This window comes from Rhyacophila brunnea, unplaced genomic scaffold, assembly GCF_057557595.1.
Source record: "Rhyacophila brunnea isolate RB1 unplaced genomic scaffold, BYU_Rbru_1.0 scaffold_2, whole genome shotgun sequence".
In the NCBI taxonomy this organism is placed as follows: Eukaryota; Metazoa; Arthropoda; class Insecta; order Trichoptera; family Rhyacophilidae; genus Rhyacophila; species Rhyacophila brunnea.
Genome location: NW_028232859.1, coordinates 4795153 through 4813144, shown reverse-complemented (window position 1 = coordinate 4813144; position 17992 = coordinate 4795153). Strand labels below are relative to the sequence as shown.

General features: G+C 35.2%; 1 protein-coding gene across 2 annotated transcripts in view; it reads left to right on the top strand.

The window, feature by feature from the left end:
* Positions 1-5081: 5081 nt before the first annotated feature.
* Positions 5082-17992, top strand: part of Cip4 (formin-binding protein 1-like Cip4) — a 189025-nt gene continuing 176114 nt past the window's right edge. Inside the window, exon 1 of one of the 2 annotated variants that reach the window (XM_085947045.1) lies at positions 5082-5256. In XM_085947045.1, coding sequence (XP_085803171.1) covers positions 5233-5256 — 24 coding nt within the window. In that variant the 5' untranslated portion in view covers positions 5082-5232. The remainder of the gene's footprint in view (positions 5257-17992) is intronic. The other variant, XM_085947046.1, reaches the window with a different exon arrangement.

Below are 17992 nucleotides of genomic sequence, written 5' to 3'. Positions count from 1 at the left end.
TTGTAATAATTGAGGCAGGGCTTGAGAGAGGAGAGAAATTTAAATTGTTTATCATGTCCAGTGATTCAATAGCATCGTCAAGATTAGGTAAAAATGAATTATTTTCGGTATCTTCTTGGTTGGGGTTTATTATTCTTTCAGTAATTTGGAATTCGTCTGTTACATAGCCTGAAGTTGAGGGTTGAGGGTCAGCATCTACTTCCAGAACGCCACTGGATTTTAAAATGTAGTTTCCAATAGTGACAACACTATTGTCTGCTACATTGAAAGAAGTTTCGATAATTTCGATAACACGAAGTGCATCTATATGTTCATCTTCTAATTGTTTTTTTAAGCTTTTGATTATGTTTTGTGCCGTTATTATTTGTTCTCGGCTAAAAGTAACCGCACCTCCAGGAGTCATTTGTTCATTCCTGTTGGTGTTTTCGGCACGCTCTAATGTATTTTGAATACACTTGGTGTAGTCGACAGCATCAGGGTTAAACGGGAAAAGCCCACATTTTCTAAAACCATTCTTAATAATTTCCGTCATATCATTTTTTAGGACTTGGTTCAATAACGGACAAAAGGTGCTCTTAGATAATACTGAATTAAAATTTTCTGGATTTCCTTGCCATTCTCTAACAGTTTTTCGCCATTCGACTTTGAGAGGCCGGAAAACGCTAACATCTGCTGGTTGCATTAAGTGAGTCGTGTTTGGAGGCAGTGCATACAGAATGATTTGATTGTCATTACAGAATTTGTTGAGTTCAAGAGTAAGATGGGATTTATGCCCATCTACCAACAAGAGTACCGGTTTTGGTACAGAGTTTTTTTCCAACCACACATTCACTGCATTGGCCACATATTCAAAGAATATTTCACTTCTCATCCATCCAGTCTCCGAACGACCAAGAAACCACCCATCGGGCATACTTTCAATTACGTCTCGCGGCGGCCGAACATATGGAAAGACGACCATCGGTTGTAACGTGTCACCTGCCGCTGTAAAGACTAATAATACCGTTATAGTCTCTTTTTCATTCCCGGCTTGGATTTCATAAACATTTTTCCAGCCTTTTGGGGCGATAACTTTTCCGGTTTTTGGGCAAACACTAAAACTGGTTTCATCGCCATTTAGAATTCTTCTTGGGTCTTCCAAAAGGTCGATAGCTTTTATATCATTCAAGTATTTTTTAAGATCATAAAACCATTTACGAATGTATTCTTCTGTAACAACTGCTCTACCCTTACTAATTCCTTCCGGAACACGCTCATTCAATATTGGGTGTCTCTTAATAAACAGGTCGTACCATTTTCTTCCAGGCCGGTCATTAGTAAACGGGTTTGGCCGTTTATCATCTTTCATAATTTTTTGAACTGTATTCAACAGATCATCTTTTTTTCTTGAAAATCCACATTTGGACAATTCTGATAACCATTGCACCAACGACTCTTCTTCCTCTTTGCTTAATGTGGTATCTCGACCCATATTTTTATTTTCAGCAACTCTGCCGTGGAGACGATCTTGTAGAGTTCCTCTCGGAACTCCATATTTTCTGCTGGCTTCTCTAATGCTGACTTGATCTCCCCTTATTGCTTGGAGTGCATCTTCAATTTTGCTCCTGTCATATTGTAGAAGAGGTCTTCTATACCCATTCGGCATGATCCTCTTCTCTTTCGGCATGACGAACTTAGTTATGTGAATACCTTGAACAAAAATATAACACTGAATCCATTGATCAAGCCATTAAAAGAGTATAAGCACGTTGACGGCCGACATTTGGAGCATTAATTTCCTAAAGTCAGCCACGTCTACCCCAAAACAAAATGAGGCGGCTGACCTTTGGTATTTTTCTTTAAATTATTATGTTTGTGTATGTACGATCAAATTGGAAAGATAGAGAACACTACTACATACTTAGATTCCAGATTTGAAAGAACTGACTCATAGCCAAAGGTCAGCCCCCATGGTTGACTTTAGGATGCTCTAACAAAATATGTTCCTAAAGTCAGCCACCACAAAATTGCAAAAATCAAGCATAATAACCGTCAATTAAATGCTTGAAAACAAGGAAAAACAATCACCAAAACGTAAAATAACACTTAACTCAACAATATAAGTAAAATTGAGGGTTTTTGAACTTACTTGGAAATGGTTGTCAACTGCAAATTTATTAGTAGCACGAGGAAGAATGGCACAGGTCTTCACTTGTTTGAAAGCAACGGCTGAATATAGGGACAGAAAATAAGTTACAACTGCCATTTTGAAACCATGTTTGGTTCATTGGATACTAGTTCATAAACGTTCTCATAGATGGTGATACAATGCATAATTTTCTTATTATTTCACGAAATGATGAAAGAGGCTGACATTAGGCACAGGCTGACTATAGGAGCGTCCACCCTATATCGCCGCGGGCCGTAGTTACCAGTTTTTCATAGTATGCTCGTTTTTTTTAGGAGTAATATTTCGCTGCGGGCCGCAAGTTACCATTTTCGAAAGACGGCTCGTTTTTTTCCCGGATGGTAAGAATTTTATTGAAGGAAGATAATTTATATCAGTAGATGTCATAAAATATCAGTAGTCTACTGAAATTTTAGTAGACATGGCAACACTGGTTGGGAATTTTCTTGATCCTCCAATCTTTCTCGTAAAATCAATGCTGCCACCATCTTACAGCATGATATGCCGATGCCAAGTATACTTGGTCCAAAGAATTGCACGGTCTAATGCCGGCGCTCCATTGGCACGCAAGTCAGACGATTTACAGTCTTCGGACTTTTTTTTCGCGTGGAGCACCCCAGGTCTGCGGACTTTTTAATCCGCAGACCAGGCTCGTTGGATTTCAAACATGTTTGATATTTTACCTCCGAGTTGCCAGACTTCGTCCGTCAATCGCAATGCAAATCGATTTGACATTAATACGCAATCATTCGGAACGCAAAAAAATCTGTAATTGTTTTAAACATTTTCATTGATTTATTTGTTAATTTACACATTATAAAATGAGAGATTTACCAATTATTTTTTTATTTGTATTTATGAAATTCATAAAAGAAAACGTAAATCTTGTGTTGTTTTCACTGCTATATGATTTTACGCAAGTCTACATATAAATATCACAAAATTATAGGGTTATCAGAAGACATTACGATAATCGCAATTTTTTACTTTTGACAGCTCGACTTTTTTATTCGTTCATAATCATTCGAGCGCTGGCATAATCTCTTTGACTTGGTCTAATTTTTAGAACCTCCCTCATGTTCATATTTTATTTTACCTGGATCACCCAATGTTGAATTTTTAACTTTTTTGAGTGCGTTCGTATGCATCGCTGCGTCAATGACATTGAGCTACTTTACGAGCTGCTTGTTGGCGAATTTACAATCTGCCTGTAATGTTGCCCAGTGTCATCGTCGATCAAGCTAACAAGCAGATTGTAAACAATCTACCGAGAAAAGTTGAAAGCCGGTCAACTTTACATGCTACACGCCGGCGTGTGGGCCTACTGAGTCTGCGCAGTAAAGCGTAGTAGCGACCTCCTGGTAAAAACGAACTACGTTCTGTCAAAATAGTCGCTAGCTTGTTGGCTTCTCAGTGAATGGAAAGTTTTGTGTGTCATCATCACAATCGCAGTAGTTGAATCGCCCGCTTTTAAATTCGCCAACAAACAGCTCGTAAAGTAGGTAGCTCAATGTAAATTGACGCATATAGTGGACATTTATGCACGCGTCTTTCCGTTCGTGCACGCACATAATATGTGCCCATATTATGGGGGTTATTCGAATTTCAATTTGGATGACCCAGCTAAATGCTGGATACTTGTCTTGTGTCACTAAACTTGGATTTTTTAAATTTTTAAATTTTAAACACTTGTGGGTCGGTAGTGAACGTTAGTGCACGATTTTTTTGCTCTTTCACATAGCTATATTTAGCGCGCTATTTGATTTTCAGTTTGTATGCAAAACCCAATGACATTAATATGGACGAAGCATCTGGAAAAAAATGACACTCACTTTTGTTGTCGGTTCTGCCAAATGGCATAATCTGTTCTAACCAAAGAGATTAGACTGTGGTTCTAACGCTATTACAATAAAGGTGATATTACTATGAAGTCCCGATGCTTTTTGTCGATTTGCCGAATGGCATAATTCATATTTTAATATCAATATCGTTCGCTCGAATGAACATTGATACTAGAAACACTGCTCTAACGCCATTACAATAAAGGTGATATTGCTATAAATTTCCGATGCGTGATATCGCATAATGGAAATTGCGAAATTTAGTCACGTGACGTCTACCGATACCTGTGCGAATGGCGCTATGCGCGAATTTACTTTCTAGCTACTGTACTGAGTTGGCAAAACCTAACTGCGTTGGTTAAAATTTTTTTTGGTGAAATCTTTTGTCGCTTAGATGCCTAGTAGGTACTTTTTAATTTTTTTTGCTTATATTATAGTGCGTGAGATATTTGATATGAAATAATTGGTTAACCCATTCGCTACGTCCAACGCACCTGGTGCGTTGCCCATTAGGTTCAAATAGACTATATGACGATCGGGCACATATATGCAAGAGCGTTTTAGTGTCTATGATCAAATCTATGCCATTCCGACACAATACATACATATTGTATGAGAGCTATGCCATCGTAATTACACTCTATGACAGCCTGTGACACAGGGCGCCAGCATAAGAAACGGGTTTTTCGACATATATATGACCGATCGTCATATAGTGTATTTGAAGCATTAGATATAATTAGCATGTTATATGTCGTAAAGGTCCTCAGCGAATCGGTCAATAATATAGTTTTATAGATTAATTGCCTTTGAAATTTTATATGTAATACATGATTTTAATAAACTTTATCAAATCAAAATGAAAAAAATAGTTAAGCGTTTTTATCATAGTACCTACATTTATTTGGTTTAATATACAAATAAACATTTCTTTAATTAAAAAGCTGCCAATGGTGAGTAACGTATTATAGAGGTTTATTAAGCGATGTTTATTTAATAATTTTTATTGAACAGTTTTCTACACTGGATAATTTCGATGTTGCGAGAAGCGACAACTTCATTACGATTAGTCAGTCAGTCGGCCATGTTTATCGAAGTGAGTGGTGTTGTCTAATGTTTTGACTTGCGTACAGATAAATGCAGTTTTCGTGTGCCTAATTAAATGTGTGTGCCGTTGTGATTAGTGTGATCTAGTGCTAAAGTGCGGTGCATAATATATTTAAAATGAGTTGGGGAACAGAGCTATGGGTAAGTTGATCAATGTTTTTTTTACCATCAAACCCAGCCTTGATTCTTGCGAGAACGGTTGGTTAGAATGTTGCCTCGCTCGGTCGCCGCCAAGTCTTTTTGTCTTTCCTTTTACGTGTGTGCACATTCTTAGGGAAACCAGTGCTGGTAAAGAGCCTCAGGGTGTATGAGTGGTTCAGACCATGGTGAGATACATTATCACGTCGATGGCCGGTGAAAATTATACATAAAAACTTTCAATAGGTACACAACTTGTAATTTTGCCAAACACTGTGATGTCAACGAGCTTTTCAGCTCCGTAGACACAATTTTACCTATAATAAGTAGTTCATTGAAAATTATGATTGCAATGCTAAATATAATCAATTTTCATCAATTTACAATAGATCCTTGTAATCAAAAGATACGCATGAATAATAATTGTTCTTTTATTTCTAGAATACATTATTGTATTAATAAGATCTAGGTATGTAGTATGTTATTATAAATTGTAATTTTATTATTATTTGGTTAACTTTGCACGACTTTGTTAAATGGATAGAAATATAGAATATAATTTATTGTATCATGCCTAATAACATTGCAACTAGGTACTTCAAAAATATAAGGCAATATAAGATCACATAATGTAATTTTGTCAATTTAAGATTTACGTTTACCCCCAGATTTAGTTTGTAGGTATCCTAACTGTGTATCTAAGTATCTGAGTGTGTACCGAAACTATAATATGGGCAAAGTGCAAAGGGGAAACATTATATTATTATAGTATAATAATTACAGCAATGCCACCGAAGTGAGACCAAAACTACGCACATTATTAATACGTAATATACCTACCTACGTAAATACCTACCCGATGTAAATCCATAAGTAATTTTCCCCTTTTAAGTTACAAATAGTGTGTCTATGTTTTTTTATGTGTTTACTACCAATGTTTAAAAAATATATTATAGGTATATTAGGTATACTACATAATATTTTTCTTTTAATATTATTACCAGTTAGGTATGTAGGTATGGTGATTACTGTTTAGTAAACAAAATGATAGTGTTGTTATTAGGTACCGAAACCCAAGTAGTTGGTATGTTCATAAAACGTATTAAATATTTATCTTTTGTACCTACATAATTAAGTAATACCTACGTTTCAAAATATAATTATTAGACTTTAAAAGTAGGTACGTGTAAGATAGTTTCCAAAGATGCTAACAAACCTTTCTCTAGTTGTGTTTAAACCCTGCCGTTAATGAACATTATTGATTATATTATATAAACATTTTTTAAGTAGTTACTATTATCTATGCCCTATGGTAAACTTATCTGTAGAATGGCCAAAAATGGAACTAGGAACTACCATAGGACGCCATTTTGAAAATGTCATTCGAATGTCAGATGTTGTGCAGTGTGCAGCAAGAGCCTTGATTGAGTAGTTTTCGACAGTGGCTCCCCCATGCAATTCTTCAGATAAGTTTGTAGGTCTGTATGTATTTGTTTTGATAAGTCAAAGTTAATACTATGTAAGTACTATATTTTTAAATTTTTTACAAGAAACGAGCATCATTGATTGACTGACTTAATTATGTACGTATCTACATTGTCAATGGTGTCGCTTCTTAGGAATGCAATTAAGGAGAAAGCACTAATGGTGCCCCAGACTTTCGAGCATGTTCCTGGACTCTGACTTCGTTGCAGCATAATAAGAAAATCCTGCTTCGTATAAATATTTCGTAGTAGACGGAAGTAAAGAAATAAAGCATTGTTATGACTTATGACTAGGGCCCGGATTTGTATGCACCAAAAAACATGAATATATGCATGCACATATGCGCTTAAAATCATTAAAATATGCACTAAAAACTAGAAAATATGCACTTAAAAATTGTCAGTTTATGGAAAAAAATTCTAGATACCCTCTATCTTAGACTATAGATACATCTAGACGCCACCCGTTGCATTGCTAAATGAAGCCGCGTGCCTTGCGTTTGGTTTGTGAGCGAGCGAACGCATTCGTCTACAAATGTTCGAGACCATAGACCATTTTGCCAGTGCTCGCCCAAAGTGCTCGCACTAGACGCTCAGAATTAAAATATAAGTTTCTATTTTTTTACGTTATATAGTATTTTTAAGCGGTCAAAATGCAACCATTAGATAAAGATATCCATAATTTAAGTTATTTTAAAGAAACACTAGGTCACTGATATTAAAATATATAATAAAATACAAATAAATTATCACGAACATGTATCAACTTACTTATGAAACGTAATACCATCTTCTTGCTTATCAGTACGGCTACCACATTTTAAGACAACACACAGAACCATCTTTTCTACTTAATTAACCAAAAATATTTACCACTGACTTTATGTTTAACACAAAAAATATCAATTTTAGCAACACGAGCTCACAAGTTATCGACGCTATGTGAAGCGTTTCGCCCCGATTTGATGGCGATACTTTTGGAAACTGGCTTGTAGCTAGTAGACCTTTTATCTTACTCTAGCGCGTGTCGCAGAGATTGTAAGGGTACCGAATACTTTCTCACTCGCACTCATGCATCGTTTTTGTTCAGGCCTTGCCCTCTATACCCAATATTACTGATAAAAATCGAATAACAAATTAATAATTTTAATAAATAATACTTATACAATAACAAAAAAAAACACATACAATCAATATACCTAAAGTTACACAATAATTTTATTTTCAAAATAGTTTTTTTACAAGTAACCTACAATTGAATAAGAAATGCAATATAAACTAAATACAATTTAAAAAAACAGAAACGACACACTTAACTAATTCTTAAATACTATTTATTGCTGTTTTTGTCCAAAACAATAAGTTATAATATTTTTTTGAATTTGTTCAGGTGTAAAACTTTTCCGCATATCTGTCAGTAGTACACAGAAAATGACCTCTCAACATCCACAGAGGTGATTGGGCAAAATTTAAATAAAGGTACGTGTCTTGACTTGACGTTTTCCGGTAAATCCAGGCCTTTCTAGTTAAGTTATATTTCGATAATAATAATTTAAAGAAACTAAAAATATAAATGCAAAAGCACATACATTTATTTATGAAATACTTATGCACCAATCTCCGAAATATGCTCTAACGTCTCAAATATGCATTTATATGCACAATAAAATTTTATTTTTGGATTCTGTGTGTTTCAAAATGGATTTCAGTGCAACTCTCTTAGCTGTGCATACACCCTAACAAAACATGCACTAGCATATAAATCTGGGCCCTACTTATGACACAATTCTGATAAATTCGCGGAACATAGTTTGGGAAACCCTGCTAGAGGTGTGTTTTCGGAGTATTCTCGAGAATAATCTTTAAGAGAATATTCTCTAGATTGAGATTATCGAGAATTTTCCTTTTTATAAATATCTGAGAGGTGGCAGTGTGGCAACCACGGTTACGGCAAAATCGGCTTGCAGTTGTAGCGATATTGTATGCTAGTATCGAAGCGGGCATTGCAGCAAACAAAGCCAATACACCTGCGAATCGCCCATGGCGCCACTGTAGATTGATTCACCTCTGGATTTACACATTATCGATAAGTAGGTGCATATTTCACGGATGCTTTTGTAAACTAAATGGCTTAAATCCACTGAGGTGAACATCTTGGATATCATGTTGTTACTTGTATTAAATATAATAAACACTATCTCGTGATATTTCACGGTGAATTCGTTTACCACGACAGGTGTGGCTTTGTAATGTTCCCCTTTTAATTTAAAACAGCCCCTAGAAGCGCCAGGTGTCGCCCTTACAGCTATTAGGTACTAAATTGTTGCATCGGTTCGCATCACTAAGTAGACTTGTCACGGTTTTTTGCAGTCGTTACCATGGCAACAAATAGTTTTCGACTTGCTGTGTTGTCTGATTTTCCAACATGTGGACGTCTAGTAATAATCTAGAAATGGAGACATCCATCAGTCGTCAGCGGTCAAGTTGAAAGCTCACGTTTCCAATTCAGCATGGCGAACTCCCTTGTTTACTTACCCATGCCTTTTTATTTGATAGTAAAATAAACATTAGCGTCGCAGGCGTATTTTGCAGTCATCTGCCTGTTTGCTATAGTTTTTACCTCATGCACTTAATATTATTGTTTTACAGGGTGTTTGATTGTAAGCACCAATTTAAATTTAGACCATGCGTATTGTTTTGTTGTGCCGTTTCGACTTTAACAACGTGTTCGCTTGCATGCTTATGCCGCAACATCAGGATCGGAAATTTTCGAACAACTGGTCTGTGCGAACCGGTTTTTAAAGTTGCCAATAAATGAGATGGTGAGGTTTTAAAAAATGTATATTATGTCCATACTTCATACACATTGAATTAGGAACAGTTTTTACATCATCGCACAGGTATTTTATGCGTAAAACAAGATTCAAACACATAAATAACTTTATAAATATATTTTATCCCTGACATTGGATTAAATAATTTTTCGTGTAAAGAAGGTCGTTACATACTATTTTCAGGGAAACAGTATGTAATGTAAGTAACTGTCTTCATTCTAACAGTACAAATATTAATAAACAACGAAATATCACTATTTTTTCTTATAACACTTAGTAAGTAATAATGGAATATTAAATTTGATAACAAGTCAATGTTTACAGAACGTGAAAAACAATTCTTAAGTAAGATATATATTAGGGTCTAGGACGATTTGGCGCCGGGACAACTGGACGCCACGCAAATAAATAGACGTTAGGTACTTATACGTACCTTTAAAAAATATATTTAATATTATTATTTATATTTCGTTGGTGAGAATTTAAATATGCACTCGTAAATAATGGTTTAATCGTCCATATGTTTAAGTTCCAACGAAAAAAGAGTTTTTATTTTTATATAAAGCCTTAAGCATGGTAATTCTCAATCCGCAATAAAAAAACATTATGTTAAGAGTGACATGAATTAAAACTACGAAATAGTAGATAGAAACTGATTAAAATTCATCGTCTACGTTCTGTTTACGTGTCTACGACAGTGCGGCGTCCAATATTCCTGGCGTCCAGTTGTCCCATTCCCATATATTATGGCACATTTAACTTTGAATTCGATTTACTCGGTTGTTTACCGGTGCATTTGTACTCCTTTAATCCCCAGCACTTCAAATATAATTTTTAATCGGGGTAATTTTTTCTGTATAATAATGTAATACATACTTACTAAATGAAATAGGACTTCAGGAAATGCTCATTCAGCATTTTAATATTGTATACTTTATGTAAGTGTCCACAAGCAATATTGCTTACATGGGAGACATTCATAATCATAATAAATTGTCAATGTGTTGTTGTGAAAACTACCTCATAGATATATGCATCAATTGAAAATGACTCATCCTGTTTATCCAATACAATGAAATACGCTATTAGTCAGCAATTAACATGATGCACCTATAAACGAATGATGGTGATGTGCCATGCCACCAACTTCTAATTTAAAATCATCTAATTTACACACTAATTTTGTAATATGATTACTGTGTAACAATTACTGAGTACACAGCTGGCAATGTATATTTTTGATTAATGAGCGTAGACTTACTTTTACCTGCTTCCCAGGTGGAATAGCTATATGCCCGTCATTAATTGTCTTCTCATTATTCGTCGAAATAATGAGGTGATTCATTACTTGGTTATTGCACCTTACACCCAAAAATCAACAAATTATGCATGGAAATTATTGGTATGTTTATCGCTTCGTCTGGTTTTCAGCTCATTTCATCATTCCATTGTTGGTATATTTATAATTATCGCGAGATATCTATTTTTACGAAAAAGGGTTAAATGGAATCCCTGTTCGATACATAACTACAATTAAAAACACGGATTTATACTCATGACATGTCGTGTAGGTACTTAATGTAGTTATTTATAAATAAACTCTACGTTTTGTACTGCAGTGATACCTATATTAAATTTATACCGAGAACAAGCGAGAGAATGAATGGCTATGATGGCCTAAAATTTAGATTTAAGTATGCCCTAAATATAGACTGAGTTGGTCGGAAAAATCTAATATTAAGTTTCATTAGTGTTGTGTATAATATATTATGTATTAGTGTTAAGAATAGTAACCGATTACCTGCCGAAAGCGAGCTGGCCAATTTCCGAGAAAGCAGGCGGTTCCCGCAATTATGCACCGCCATCCGTTAAGATGTTCCAAAAAGACCCTCAGAAAGTGTAGCTGGACCCAGTGAATTACATGGGCTGGGTTAATCTCAGACTTTAACACTCGACCTGTCGATACCTAATCGATTTTATTTCAATCGTAATCGTATCCTATAACTGTGCCCCGTGCATCCTTATTCTTATATCAACATTCACGCAGTTATCAAAAAAACCTTCATCTATGTCAGTGATGTATCAAATTGTAGCATATCGTCCTACTGTGGGCCAGTAATATCAGACTATCAACGCCTCGCACATGAAACGGAGGCTGTCAAGAGAACCTTTTTCTGAACACGCTTATCCTGCCCACCACCCTTGAGAGTAATCGTAAATCATATTTTTCACTGCGGAAAAAATCCTTATCTTTTCATTCTGCGTTTGACTGTATAATCCATCTTATAATATGGCATCTTGGCTTAAAACTTCCTCATCGGTGATATACTTATCTTATCTCGATATCTTTTATATTTATATAAACCAAAACCCCAAAAAGTATTTTTCCGACCATGTCCGATCCTCAGGATCATATGGACCTCCACAGAGTGGAGGTTTGTATTGACAGATTTTGTTTTTACTAGAAATGGATGTCAGCCACTTGCTCAAGCTATTAGGTCCATACTCTGACTCATACACAAATAGAAAAACATTATTATTATGTGACTTGCCAGACCCAGGATTCGAACCTGGGACCCACGACGCAATAGGCCAACGCTTAAGCCGCGCGGCCATCGTGGGCATTATTATTATACATACTTCAATTATTAAGGCTTACTTCAATAATAATTTTATTCGGGCTCAGTGAGAAGTTGGCATTGCTAAATTCATATGCCTACACTATTGATGCAATAAATCGTTGTTCGATGATCTCATTTATGTCCACAATCGTGCGCTATCTCCACGCGGATACTGCTCGTCTGTCGATGCTTCGGATGCTTACCTGTCGGACGCCGTGTGAATGCACCGCCGCGTTCGATGCAGAAGCGTTGCGTACTTCTCTGGTCCAACGTCCTTTCTATGCGCGACTACATTCCAGCGAGTCGACCGCCGTTCCTACATTCGCTTATACATATATCGCGGTTGGCATCCGATTAGATTCCTCGTAATCTGCAAATGAAGAGGTTCTATTCACTTGTCACTCGCGGAGCTGCGTCGTAATAGGTGACCATCATCAATGGTGCCTTTCAGCGAAAACGGAACTCGCATAATTCTGTTTTCTATCAATAATCATAATAATTCTTTTGATGGAAAGTATTCTTAAGTTTGCTTTTTACAATACATAATAGTAATACTATCGACCAATTGTACCTACTTGATGGAATTTGAATTTAAATGCCAACGGATTTAAGTTTTGTACTATTCCATTTGAGTATTAGTAGAATACTGCCCTTCTAAGGAAGAAGGCAGTAACTGGCAAAATTTGTGAAATCGAGTTATGAATGCCATCCGTTAGATAATTTTAGAAAGCTATATTCTGTTCACTTTAAAATCAGTATTATCACTAAAATACTGTTAAAAACCTTAGTGAAAAATTGAACATCTGCTAAAATAATACACATTTCTTAGCAAAAAGACAGTAATTGCACCTATTTATTGCAGTTACTGCTTGTTTATTATTAGTTTGTTTGTTTGTATACTAACATCCTACTAATAAAAAAATATCACCGTTATTTATTAATTCACAGTACTAAAATTTGAAAAAAAAACACATTATGTCATTTATCTCGAAAGTGTGTGAGTCAGTTACTGCCTTCTTACTTGGAAGGGCAGAATAGTACAAAACTTAAATCCATTATAATTTTGCTTTTTATACTAATGTAAGATTGAAGTGTGAGTACTACATAGTAATAAATTACTGACGTGATTTCGAAATATTTGCACTTAGGTAAAGTCGGTTATGGGGAAGCCAGGCGGGAACCGCGCTAATTGTCATAGCCGATTTCCGCAAAATTCATGATATCAAGAATGAAAACCTAACCTAACTAATTAACGTAACCTAAACTAACCCAACCTAACAAATAATCCAGTATATCGGCTATTTACAAAATGTGTCAAAACTACTGGACCAATATCGACGAAAGTTTATGAAGTAGGTAGTTGGATGAAAAGAACTCCTTGGTAAATTACCATTTTAGTGCAACATATCTTCAATGGTGCCTCCACGACATTCGGTCCTCCTCTATTCTTGTACAGCCATCCACCAGTATCTCATGTTAGCAGGCCTTCCCATGAATCTCCCCCTGGGAATTCTGCGAGCGTATTTTTGGAGTCATTTATCCGTTTGACGTTGCATTGCAATATCATAGATTTAATAATAGACCAGTAATTATTGGTTACAGCAAGTACTCACTTAATTATATTCCTTGGAGTATTTTCCTAATTTATAATAATTATCTCATTTCCACGATCCCGTCTTATAAAATGACGATTCACCTCTTACAAGCGTGAGAATGGAAGTAAGTATCATTTTCTGTCCACTCTGTTGCAAGGCGAGTGGCAATCCAGTACAATACATTTTATTCGGAATTTCATTCAAGCGATAAAGATTATCTCTGAGCGTATTTTGAAACAAAGCGGTAGTAACTAGTAATAGGAGTAATTAGTACGAGCTGTACAATAACAACGTTGTACAGCTGCTCCTGTGCACGATATGGTTTTCAAACCGGATTACTGATAATAACACAATTACTACATAAGATATATTTTATTATGCACATTCGAAATAACTAATATAATACCAAAAATAATACGTTCAATCCTGACAACGTAATTTAAAGTAAGTATTTTTTAACAACTACATACTTACTATATTGTAACTATCAGTAATCATAAAATTAAATACGAAAAAATATGTTCTTGTCCTGACGCAACTAGAATAATACTTTATCTACTTTATCTCTCGAGATGGTCTCGTCAAAATATTTCGCGTGCCGGTATGTGCCCATATCGACTGTAAAAAGGAAAAAGGGCGTAATCCACACAAAGCAAATTTTACAGGAGGAGCAAAAAACGTTTTTTCAATGATTTTCTGTCAAAATCAAAATAAAAAATATACACAGACTTAAAGTGCATAATGATTAATAATTTGGTGTAATATTTTCCCAATCTGACATTAATTACGTAAGTTATTAGAGAAAAACTGATAAAAATGATGGTAACATCCTTTTTCCTTACCAATTTCAAATGTCGTATTCATAAAATACAGTGGACTTACGCAGCAAATAGCCTTTTTTCACACTTATTTTTACTTAAATTCTTGGGAATGTATTTCTTTATAGTGTTTCACTAGGTGTTTATTAAATATTTTTTCATTTCCTTTGGTTTAATTATATTAAGTTTAAAATTAGAACAATCATAATTTATTATTTTCAGAAAAAAAGTATTTTATTAAACCATAAATGACACATAATCATTACATAATAGTAATAATGATAATAGTAAATATAGCAAATATTTTATTATATATAGATAGACATAGTATATTGATTCAAGCTAATCTTAGTTATTTACAATAATTATAACAAATAACCAATATTTGCGGATGTATTTGGTTCTTGACAATCACTTGTCACTTTGATCAGTGGCTATTGACAACAAATTAAAACAAAACGCATTTTACTCGAGATTTATGTTATTACTATAAATATTACGGTGCATAATTATAATTTTTGTCCATTAAAATGATTTTAATCGTAAATATAAGCGTTCCGTTTAAAGTTCAGTTTAAAATTGTGTTTGACATGTCACATAACCTATAAACCGCACGGCGGTGTTTGAAGTAAATATAGCAAATATTTTATTAATTTTATCATCTAATATGAACAAGAGGTCATTAACCAATGATTAAGACACAATATAAGTTGTAACATAATGTTTTATAACAATTTACAGAGAATTAATGATGACGCTTCACTTGTGCGGCATAAAAATTTCAAGGCGTAATTTTAAGGTCTTACCATTTTTCTTTGTGTTGTTTATTCCATCCATGTTAACACCACACATTTTAAGAATATTTTAACTTCTTTCTATTGACATTTTCACTGGATTAGTATACTTTAAATGAATTTTAATGGAGAGAGTGTCGAAAAACGTGTTGGACTGTCAAACGAGCGAGCGAAACTATTAGGTGGCTTAATCTTCATTATGGTTCATACCTGAGCCAGCCGGCGGTCAGCGTTTAGTAAAACTGCCATTATCCTCATACATTTACGGATTAAGTTTCTTACCGCCCTTTTCCTTACCACAAAAGATTGCTTAAACGACTTATAATGTCATTGACGTGGTTTGAGCCCCTTTTCCTGGACGTAAAATTCACACGCCCTTCATTTCTAAAAACTAAAAGCTAAATTTTCATAATAATTCGTCATTTGCAGCTTAAATCCTTTGGGCATACCATGTATTGAGTTGAATACTTTGCTAATAACAAATAAAACCCACTTTGCAAAAACTGAGGCTTACGCCCCTTTTCCTTTCCACAGTCGATATGATTTACGTTTGAGTGTGTGTGTGTAGTGTTCATTATTTCTATGACGTCACCGACGTAAATATTCACTCAATTGTTTGAGAATTCAATCTCGCTTCTTTTGGTATTTTTTTTGTTGCGACCGTTTCTTCTTTTTTCGTCTACGGGAGAGGAAATTAATTTGCTTGCCTCACACTTGACAAGTTGCATTCGGTAATAGGTATGCTGTTCTGCGAATGTATTCTTGTTTTTATGTCGTGAATATTTTGTCGTCTTGGGTGTCATCCGCACACATTCGACATTAATAGGTTTGATGAAATTGTCAATTATTAGTATATTTTTCATTAAAGTATTCCCATACTTCCTCTGAATATTGTTTGAAAGCAAACTAGGTAGGTTATGCCAATTTAACCTAGCCAGCGATCAAGAGACGACCCGATATTATTATGTACACCATAGGTCCATGAGTGGAGCAACAAAATGTGTTATACAATATACCTACATAGTTTGATGTTTCCCAAGTTTTAAGGAATCTGGGAAAGGAATTAAAATTTCCCTAGAACTGTGTTTTTTTTGTTTATGCAGATAAGTAAGTACCTACCTACTATGAGTGTCACATTCCTGTAGGTAGGTACTAAAATGAATGCAGGTAAAACACGTTCGTTTCAAGGAGTTTTTCAATGTTCAATTTACTAACTTTTGTAACTATCGGTAATAATAAGACGTGATGTTTCATTGATACCAATTCGTAAGTAAACCTAATATGTACCACTTCATCTTCGTAAATAATTGCTGTATAATATTATGTTTACTGTCTCGTACTTCGAGAAAAATACAGAAAGAAGTCTTGTCTCTTTTTGTAAGCAACACAACACAGTACCTATATAAGGTAAGGACACGCCGTTTACCACATAATAAATGACCATGAGCCCTTCGTCAATCGCGAGTCATTAAAATATAAGACTCTCAAACTATACCTACATATTATAATTACTCATAGAGTGTTAGTGTTGACAATAATTGTGTTATATCCGAAATAGCTACCAACCAAAAAACTGCATTTCTGTAATGTAATGTTATTAGTATTATAAGTACCTACAGGTCTAGTGTTGTAGAATGGAATTCTACTAAGTAAAAGTTTTCTCAATTAAGTTGTTTCTACGAATTATTTATATAGGTATTGTTGATGAACTAATTGGTATGTTCAGGAGCATTGACTTACTGGCTTGGACAAAAAATGGCTGAATATGTTAAAGACGTGAACATATGTAACACCCATTCCTAACCCTTATTGCAATGTAAGTAGAACTGAACTATCTCTTCGTGGTCGTATACTTATGACTGAGGATCGTGACCACTTTTAAATTTTGCCATCCTTTGAGCGACTATGACTTTCCATCCTTCTCGATCTTCCGCTTCTCTCAGGGTAGAATGAATGATGCCCCCCAGTCAGCTCTTTCACTTGGTCGCTCCAGCCTCCCCTAGGGGCTCTTCCTCTGCTTCGCCTTCCCTGGAAGGCACCCAAAACCACCGGTCTCTCCAAGTTGTCTGGTCTGCGCCGTACAATATATCCAAAAAACTGCAGAACGCGTCTTGGACATACCTACTGTCGAGAGCCGTTCCTTTATCTGTAGTCTCTGGATGATTGACTGGTTCGTCCTGTGTTCCGGCCAAGAAATACGAATAGTGTAACAGACGAACGTGGTTTTGTTATATACACCCTTATTGAATTGTTTACTATAAGAAATAAAATGATTATGTCTATGCCCATGATCAGGATAGGGCCTTTTGATGCTGCGTCCACCCAATACGCCAATGCCTAGAACTCAGTGGTAGCTTTGTTAACATTGTTTGGAACATTTACTTAGTTTGGGTGGCATTTGCTCGTAGTACATTTCCTTCCTTCCGCATTCTCTCATCGTATTGTTTGTGTTCATATTTGCATCCACATAAAATTCTTTTTCCATTACATAACCATTTCTCGGAGAGGCAAGAAATACGATACCTATCGCAGTTTTACATAATGTAACATAAAGCTTGCGCAAACACACTACGATATTTCTTTTCAATACAGA